General features: G+C 46.5%; 1 protein-coding gene across 1 annotated transcript; it reads right to left on the bottom strand.

The window, feature by feature from the left end:
• Nucleotides 1-362: 362 nt before the first annotated feature.
• Nucleotides 363-8,809, bottom strand: ARFGAP2 (ADP-ribosylation factor GTPase activating protein 2). Its single transcript, XM_009582531.1, has 14 exons — nt 8,741-8,809; nt 8,067-8,198; nt 7,894-7,974; nt 6,960-7,062; nt 6,239-6,295; nt 4,448-4,500; nt 3,876-4,012; nt 3,218-3,349; nt 2,600-2,728; nt 2,391-2,519; nt 1,882-2,008; nt 1,674-1,764; nt 1,437-1,555; nt 363-1,011 (listed from the first exon to the last, which is right to left on the bottom strand). The coding sequence occupies exons 1-14, from the start codon at nt 8,765-8,767 to the stop codon at nt 991-993; spliced, it is 1,338 nt and encodes a 445-aa protein (XP_009580826.1). The 5' UTR covers nt 8,768-8,809; the 3' UTR covers nt 363-990.
• Nucleotides 8,810-9,726: the final 917 nt, after the last annotated feature.

The raw sequence follows: 9,726 nt of genomic DNA, 5'->3' as shown, positions 1-9,726 counted from the left end.
CCCTGCGGGTACCACAGCCCCTCGAGCTGGAGAGGAGGGGTGAAGCCCCCAGAGAGGGTCGCTGACAGAAACTTTAGAACAGCCCCAGCCTCTCTTTTTGCTAATCGTTAGTGTATAACTAGCCCTTTTCCTTACTACCCTGTCCTCAACACCATAGTCCAAGGGAGAGAAAAACACACTCTTGTTAAAACCAGAGCCGGGAGCAGAGAGCCAAGTTGAACAGGACTAAGAGGACAGTCCTCCCTCACTGCTGCACTTCAGAAGTTCACCTCATGGTCAAGTCAGAGGTTCAGGACTTTGCCCTTGGTCCAAAGCTGGGCAACAAAATAACCAGGGATCCGGGAGATATCTTTACAGTACTTCTTTACCTAGGCCTTTTTTGCCAATGATGTAATTAGAAGCTAAAAAAATAATCTTTGCTTTGTTTGATTTTTTTCTCCTGCATCAATACATGCTGGTTTACAAGACAGTAAAAAGGATTATCCCATGGTAAAAGTCAGACCCTGCAAATAGAGAGGACTCCACAGCACCGTGGATTGGGAGTACTGAGCAGAACAAAAAAAAAAAACCAACCACAAACAGTCATGTCCGTGGGAACCAGGTAACATGATGTTCAGAAAAATAGCATTCCCCTTTCCTCTGTCACTTGGGGACTAAGGTATAGGCCAAGCAGGACAGGAGCACTGATGAGGGCAGCCCAGGAGTTCCTGTCATATATTTTACAGCAGTGAGGTTAACCCTGTCAGAAGGCCTGTCTCCACTGGCTAGTAGATAGCAGTGGGTATGAGGGCACATTGAATTTTAATAGAGTGGAATCCAGAGATATTTGGAAAGCATCCTGGGCACAGCCACGTCCTGACCCCGTCTGCTTACCCTCTCCCTTCCCCACCAACCCCAGACAAACTAAGACAATCCTGCAGAGTTTACTCCAGGCAACGGTGGCATCAGTGCCTCTTGCTGGCTTCCCTGTGAGTTGCAGTCCCTGGGTCATCAATATGAGCCATAACGATCCTGGGGAGGAAACACACCAAGACACCATGCTACACCACTTCATACAAACTCCAGAGACAGATAACAAGGTCTTGGGGTGTTTGGGATTGGAATGCTGCGTGAGGTTACCTAGACAGGACACCATGCAAAGGCAGGAAGTAAAATGGCCTTAACTTTTTAAGTTCTGCCTGAGATTTGTGCGAAAAGGCATATCTGACATAACCAGGTGTCCTGTCCAGCAGAAGAGTAAGTTGGCCAAGTAGAGTTCTCTGGCCACTGGGAATTGCTCAGCCATTGTAGTGTAGTCATCAGCTACAAAAGACAGGTCTCGACCTGGGACTTTCCATGTAATTTGAGAAGACAGTAATTCCAGCAGAAGCCAGGATATGGTGGAAGTCCCCGAGCATGATAATAGCCTGTCTGAAGGTGCCGTAGTGTAACCTCACCTGGAGGGAGTTCATCACCCCGTTTGCTAGGACAGCCATCTTGCCGGCAACCGATTTCACTCCTTGCTTGAACTGTGCGATGTCAGCTGCAGGCAGGACATTTCCAATTGACACACCACCTACAAGAACCAGCAAGAGTTACCCCGGAGCTCCCCAGCTCCAGAGAGCACCCTGACCCTCTCGAGTCTAGGTCCTCCAAAGCTGCCCCCTTCCTCAACCCGCTGAGTGCTAACAAACCTGAGTGTGCATTCTCCGCCTCTCCAAACAGGTCTGCAGAGCTTATGGCACTGCTGCCTGAGAGCTGCTGCAGTCGGGATCTGGCTTCATACTGCAGCAGAAAACAAAACAAAAAGGTTATAAAGGAAGGGAACAAAGTAGGACCTGAGCAAACAGGAGAAGATGAATCCAGAGCTGTACCAGCTTAAGCACTGCAGAATGCATCTACCTCAGCGTCTGCCTCCCGCCCGAAGAACATATCTGAAGATATGGCTTTAGCCCCTGCAAACTTCTGCCGAGCTTCATTGGATTCCACAACTGATGTCCTGTTCTCTGCCTCCCGCCTACTAGTGGGTCTGAGGAAACAAGAGACGAGACGTCTCAGCTTAAGCTCACCAACACAGCAAAAGAAACAGACTTCTCTCTCAGACCCCATCTGATCAAAGGAAAGCAACAAATCCTCAAGTGCTAGCTACCATCAGGGTTCTCGTCTGCCCACCTCACAACAGCCAGCACTTGATGACCATAAAGGCTGTATCAAACTTAGGGACACGATAGGCAAAGAAGTGCCCAAGCCTCTTTCACTGAAGGCCCTTTTTCTTGGGCTTGTCCATGCAAGTTATCTTCTGCAGCACAAGGCTCCTGTCATAACACAGCAGCATCTCTCCCCACAGCTCCTAGACCTATCCCTTTATCCCACACACAAGGAAGGTACAGTAGCAGTGGCAGGCGCTTTACCTCTCTGAAACTGGCCGAATACTGGAAATGGTCACCTCGGGTTCCTCCTCTTTGTCCATACCCCATGAAGAGTCCGTTTCCCATCGTGAGCCAAATGCATCTTCGAATGAGAAGGGATTATATTTGTACCTGGGTACCAAAAATAGATAATTTAGGCCAGACATTAAGTTCAGGAATACGCCAAAGACTACACTGAAGCTAAGTCTTACTTGGGGGGTCCAGATGTGAAGCCTCCAGCATCTTCAAACAAGTCCAATTGGGAGCGGGAAGATTTGGCAGCCAGCGGCGTCTCCTGCTCAATTACTTGCATCTCAGACATCACCGAGTGTGAAACAGAACTAGCACAACAAACAGGCAGTCAGGGCCAGCGGGCCTGACAGCATCCAGCCCCTCCAACCAGTCTGCCTCAAAACTGAATCTGGCCTTCACAGGCAGGGCAGGCACCACAAGTCTCAAGAGAGAGTTGGTGGGATGCCAGCCCCTTTCACCACTTATCTAGCTTATCCTGACTCCCTCAGAAGTCTTGAGCTCCCTTCTTAAGGGAAGTATTCTGCAGGGGGACATCTGTCAAGCAGCAGGGCTCTAGGGCTAGACGCTGACAGGCCACAAGCATCTTTGGAAAAGCTCAAATGAGAACTAGAGCCTCTGAACAGAGTGCCCATTCCTTCTGGGGCCTGAAGCATTTTTAGACATAGTCCACTATATGAGCACTTTAAATCAGCTCCTTATCTGTTACAAGAACAGCAAGCTACTGCCTTCAGGAAACTTTTCCAGAGCAGGGTGCTTCCAAGGCACCTGTCTGTCCTATGCCATCCACAGCCAAGTACCTTCTGGACACCAAGCCCATGCCCAGCCTCTCTGCTTGTTCACGCTTCTTCCCTTCAAGGTTCTGAAGTTTCTTCTCTTCCTTCCTCCGAGCAAGCTGCAGCTCCTGATAAGCCAGTCGCATTGAGGTGACTCTAAAGGAAAGAGCTAGGTGGGTACCAGCTCGTTACCTCCCCCCTCCAGCCTATGCTATGGAAGGGCCAGGGGAAAGAGTAACCCTGACAACCCATCAAAACACCCATTTCCACAACAGCTCTGCCAAAAATCTTTGCATAGAAGCTACTGCTTGTCTTCCCATCTCACCTCCACTGGGGTTCAACTCTTTTTTGGTTTCCTTACTGTAAGCATTGCCCCCCGCTCCCCGACAGAATGCCCCATCCAGTTCAGCCTTTGCCTTTTTCAGTTCTCTCCAAAGGACAGCAGAAACACAAAATACTTCCATATCTGCTCCTTAAACTCTTCCAGGGATGCCAATTTGAATAAAATATGGCAGTATAACTTGTGCCCTGCTGTAAGGGCCATATTGGCTTATAGCTACTGCTCATCCTATCATGCAGCATGTTCTGTACTCACATCAGGTGGTCCTAGGGTGAGCAGCATTAATCTCATATTACTTCCGCCTTACGTATGCAAGGTATTCAGCCCAAACAGGGCACTTACATGGACTCCTCAGCTTGTTTCCTGGACTCCACTGCCTGCTGCTCCCTCAGCTGCTCTGCCACCTGGGCTTGCCGCTCAATCTCACTGAAGCTCTGGCTGCTCACTTTCTGGGCTCCAAGACCTTTTTTTGCACCCAACTTGAAAAACAAAAACAAAAACATGCAATTTCTTCACCCTAGATTATTCATCATAGAAGAAAATCAGAATTCTACTCCTTGCTGCGCTGATCAGGCTGTCGGTCTCCACGTGTAGTCACAACCTACAGATCCAATAGAGCTTGCAACAGAGTATGGAAGAATACCCAAGAGTTAACCCACCAGTGGCCAGTGCTAAGAGATGGGCCACATATACTTCAGACCACAACAAGTAATGATCCAAAACCTAATTGTTTTAATCTGTTAATATACAAGCTATCTTTCAAAGTAAGCAGTGATATAATCAAAGCTCTCCCTTCCCCAAATGGATCTCAGTATGCAGCTTTGTTAAGGGCAGAAAGCAAGGGCCAGGGAAAGGACAGCAGTAATATGAGACATGCTCTACCTCCTCTCCATAAAACAAGAGCTCAGACATACCCCTTTCTTGGCAGCTCCTGGCTTCTTCTTTCCAATGAGGGAGGATTTAAGTTCTGCAAGAGGAGGGAAGCAGGAAATAAGCATAAGTGAATTAATTTTAAATGCTGAAATTAGTCAGCAACCCACATGAACATCCACCACAGCCTAGCTGCTATAGAGTCCATGGCACACCATGCAGCTTCACATCAGAAGCCTGGGTGACTTCACCCAGCCAAGAAAGATGCACTTAGAAGCTCCACAATTGCAGGCTGGTGGCCTAGAGAAGCATGTCCTTTGCTGGAGAAACTTCTAAGTGAATTAAGACCTTTGAATAGCTCCTCCAAGTGTCATGCAGTTGGTGACCCTACCCAGTAGGGATCAGGGTAGCTAGAGAAAGACTAGATTTATTCCATATGTAAATCCAAGAAAATGCAGCTTCAGAGCCATATGAAGGTCAGTGCCTCACCAATGCCTTAGGGACAAAGAAGCAAGAACCCTAAAGTCATGTTTACGTGAACAGAGCAACAACAAAATGGACCTAAAGTGCAGTGAGCTGTAAAAGCAACAGGTTCCCCAACACCTTGCACCAGGAACCTGTCACTCTGAGGGCATGAAGCATGCCACACTTGTAAAACCAGCCAAGGTCCAGCCAAGCAGCGGATGCCTGGGGAAAAGTGTAAGAACAAAGCAAACAGAGAGGGACTGCCCAAGACATTTTCCCAGATTCCAACATGTAGCTCCAAAATCTTTTATCGCCCTTGCTGGGCTTTTCTTCCACAAAAGTGTCTCCTTACTTTCTACACCCACATGACTTTTGTCAGCCCACACTTTAGATCATTCTTGATAGCTTTTCCTGTATCTTTTCTAGGCTTACCGTAAGTTTTTGAAATAGGGGAGTTCAAAACATTCACACTATCCAAGACTGTTTTCAGGTTGCTCTTCCTAACATTTGATTTGGGGTTGTTTGTGGGTTTTTTTTTTTTATTACTCTCAGGAAACATTTAACAGAAATTACAGTAAGATCCCTTTCCAGAGAAGTAATAGCTGGTTTAGATCCCAGTCGGTACATGTAAGCTTTGGTTCATTCTCTCCCTCCAAGCACAGGAAGCTAAAGTTAGAGTTGAAGGCAGAATCACAGAAGGGGCAAGCAGAGTTGTCACAAGCAGCCAGCGCAGGCCAGCTGTTAGCCAGTTACCTCTGGCAGGAGCAGGCCCTTGTGTTGATAGATACATGGACATGTCTGAGGAAGAGACATAAAACACGGGGAATGAATAGACACTTGAGGACACAAGCTTTCCACCCAGGATGAACCCACTGTGGGCTAGGAGCACACGCTCAACAAGGAAAGAATATCCACCTAGAAGTTCTGTGTGCAGCCAGGACAGTAATGGCAGGGGAGAATCAGATACAAATCCCTATTACTCTGGAAGCTAAAAATTCATTTGCCTCCAAAGGTTCTGGGGAAAAAAAAAAAAAAACAAACCAAAAAACAAACACCAGAGCCACGTGGCCTTGATCAGCCAAGTTCTAAATACACAAATGCCAAGTTTCGTCCAAAGCTCAAAAAATGCAAACAAGCTTTTGGGAAGGCGACAGCTTTGAACTCGATCATCCAAATGAGGAGGAAACTTCCAGTAAACTGCGGCATGGTTTTGGGCTTCAGGGAGATCCTCAGTAGTGGCTCCACAGGAAGATAAGCTCCTTTAGACATTCTGAAAATTGGCTCATCAGTTCCAGCTCCACTGAGCTTACTACTGAACAGTAGGTATAAGAGTAAGACTGACCTGAGAGATAGTGAAGAGTCTTACTTACCTAGAGGAGCTTTAGGAGATGTGCTCAACAAGTCAATAGATGGGCCTTGGCTAGAATCTGTGGGCACAAAACCACAAGAGAACATTCAGCAGACTGATTCTTAACCCCTTTCTTTTCAGTGTGCTCACAGTCCCACTATCTCTTCTACCTCCTCTGCCCTCCCCCCCCGCCACCCCGCCAAACAAGCTAAGTTACAGTTTGAAACGTGCAATTTCCCAAGCACAACAACTTTACATCTCCACAGAGCAAGTTATTCCCTCTGCAATGTTCTTAACACGTTAAAAGAAAGCAAACACGCTGCAGGGGGATACCCAAAGCTGTTTCAAATTACAGCTATGCTCCCAGATTCTTGGTTTCCTTGTCATTCACCCTAGAAACAGTTTTTTGCTCTATATTCATATGTCATTTCCAGACCCACCAAATTCAAGGGATAGAGAAGAGTGTTCAGACAAATAATTATGTCTGGAAGCAGGGAAACAGGGCAGCTAATCCCCAAAACAGTTTTATGTGCATTTCAGGAAAAGCAGAGAACTGATCCCAAACAGAGCAGTGTTTTTAGAAGTCTCCACTAATTTAACTAAACATCATAGAGTGCACAAAGCTTCCACTCCTTCAAGCCTGAAGCGAAGGAAAAGCTCAGCCCTTCTAACTGTGGTACCGAAGTATATTCTCCTGGAAATGAAGTCAGGTTCTTGGAAAAATTATTCAGCAGGGAACTCACTCAACACTTCACTGCCTTCTGATGACTTTGCTGCTTTTTCTACTTCCGGGGAAGACTGTGCAGGATTCTGGCTGGCATCTGCTACATCCCAGGTACTGGAAGACTGCAAGAAGATGGTCATTCCAGTGATTTGTAGAAGATAAATGAACAGAACAATCCTGAACTTACTTCAGGTTTAGTGACATGTATTCAGTTTTAGGCCAAAGGAAATGTGTTCCATACTCCAGACTATGCCTTCACTGAAGATAAGATAACATATGGACAAGTCCACACTCCCTGAACAGGGACAAAAATTAAAGAAAAAAAAAAACAGAAGCTAAGCTGAATGGAAGGCCAGGAGGAACGGCCGCATCACTCGATAGTAGTATCGGAGTTGGCTACTGCAAGGACTTCCCAGGTTAAGGAGATGAGCTTAGATCTCGCAGAACGCGTGAATGAGGTTCCCTGGAAAAAAATAATCTCTGCTTCTACCATCTTTATTGCCATACAGCCAATTCTCACGTTACTCTATTCACTTGAGAAAGTCCACCTAGCGTTGTGCAAGCAGTCGCCCAAATCCACTTTACCAGAGTCTATGCACTGAAAAGCTGACTAAACCAGAAGTTCAAAGTAATAGCCAGTTCTTGCTTTAACTGTACAAAGAGACTACACATTAACGCAGTACACAAAGCATTTTCCAGGGAGTAGCTGGTAGCTCTGAGTATTCCTTGAAGATAAAGATGGTCTCGAAAACAAAGGACATGGATATTACAGGCCCCATGAGGGATTGTTTAGATCTGTGACTATGTCCCAGGCTGATGACTGAATGTTCTTCCATGTTACTACTGAACGAGTAACAATTAGAGTCCTTCCAAACTAAGTGGGACTGCTCCTGGCTGAACAGCTGGCTCTTTGAGAACTGTTAAAGCTGTCCGGTTTAGACAGTTCTTCTCACCTGTGTGTGCTCCATGAAGAAATCAGCATCACTCTTGTCAGGGGAGTGCCCAGGGGCTCCACTCGGTCCATCTATAAGCAGCTGAAGAAAGGAGAGGGGAAGAAAAGAAGGTATCCTACAAGACTCAGCATCCAGCACTACACATCTAACAGTACAGAGCTGCTCAGACTTACATCAGTGCCATACTTGGCCATGGCAGCGCTTGCCAGCTGCCGGATCTTCTCCCTGTACATCTGGGCAGCTCGACTATTATACTTAGCGTTGGCATCTGTGGTAGTACAGCCGTGCTGGCGGAAGAAAGCAGTCTGAAAAGAGAAGAATATTCAGTCTCCTGACTGCCAGATCATACTCAAGCAAGCATTAGACATAAACTCAACAGAAAAAGGAAGCTTCCCAGAGACAGGGGATGAAATACTGAGCACACAGCATGAACCAACCATTCATCGAACAGCTTTCTCCAAGAAGCCTCACTCCAGAGGCCTAAGAAAACCATCCCTGTCCTCCACAGGAGGATGCTTCTGAGTCATAATGCTGAGCATGAGCTTTCAAACTGATCAGTGTTACTAACTTCTTTCATTTAAAAAGACTGTGCCTCTCATTTAAATGAGATGTAAGGAAATGACAGATCTGCACATCAGAAAACAATGCATTCAAAGGTCACAGTCTGACTTCCAAGCACACCTGACAAACGCCTGTCCTCATTACACATTTCAGATGAGGTTGGTACCCAGAAAAAAAACCAGATGAGGTTGGTACCAAGAAAGCCACACAAAAGAAAGGGACAAGAAACAGAGGATGTGGATTAGCAAGAGGGAAAGCAAGCAAAATGCCTACAGAGGCTCCTCACCGCGTTGGCATTGCTGCCCACTTGCATACACCTCAGCTGGAACCAGTTCCAGTTAGAATCCAACTCTGTGGACCTGTGTGAGAACCAATTAATTCTATTAATAATGTGCAGGCATACCAAATGCAAAAGCAAGTTCTGAGCTAGAACGGTCAGATATTCCCACTACTATCCCAGAGTATAGGAGGCAAAGGGGGAAAGAACATCTTGGTAACTTCTTTGCTCCCCTAAGAAAATAATTTGAACTTTTAAAGTGAACAAAAAACCCCACAGTTTCAGCTTCACACCAAATAACAGCTTTCAAATTTAGAGGCCCTCTCACTTGTATTGCTTGTTAAGAGGGCAGAGCTTGAGCTAGGAAAGCACACCCAACAACTTTCGTTCTACACGTGATCTCACCACAACATGAGAGACTCATGTTCAGCCCGTCCCACAGATTAGGCCAAAACACATGACAAAGCAACAGAGAAAACAACCAAGTAAAGCTATGTGACAGAGTATGTCTCATACCAGTTCCTCAACTTATCTCTGAATAAGTAAAGGTCACAGCTCTGTTACTTAAAAATGCTAACTTTTACAAGTACTGACAATAAGAACAATAGGCTGAAAATCCAACACCATCTTCCCCACTGGGTTGATACAGAAAAGATTAAGTAACATTGCTCTTTTTGCCTTGCTCAGCATTACAAGAAAGACTTCCATATTGCGGCTTTACTGGCGAGATTCACACACCACACTCTCAGCTTCTAGAATCCAGAGCCCAGACAGCATTTCTGCAAGGTTAGCAAAAGTAACGTGTCCATGCTCCACTGAGGTGCTTTAGAAACTCCATCTTGGAAGCGCCGAGTGGCCCAAAACCTCCAGCGAGCCACGTAAAACCCGAAGCGATCACTCCGTGACCACGCTTCTCTCTAACCGAGTCTCCGCACGTTCCCACACCAGCGAGGCACGGCTGCTCCCGGCCTGCCCGCCGGTGACCCACGGGCCGG

This window comes from Fulmarus glacialis, unplaced genomic scaffold (genome assembly GCF_000690835.1).
Source record: "Fulmarus glacialis isolate BGI_N327 unplaced genomic scaffold, ASM69083v1 scaffold29107, whole genome shotgun sequence".
NCBI lineage: Eukaryota > Metazoa > Chordata > Aves > Procellariiformes > Procellariidae > Fulmarus > Fulmarus glacialis.
The sequence above is the reverse complement of the archived record's forward strand: the minus strand, read 5'-3'. Positions and strand labels throughout refer to the sequence as shown.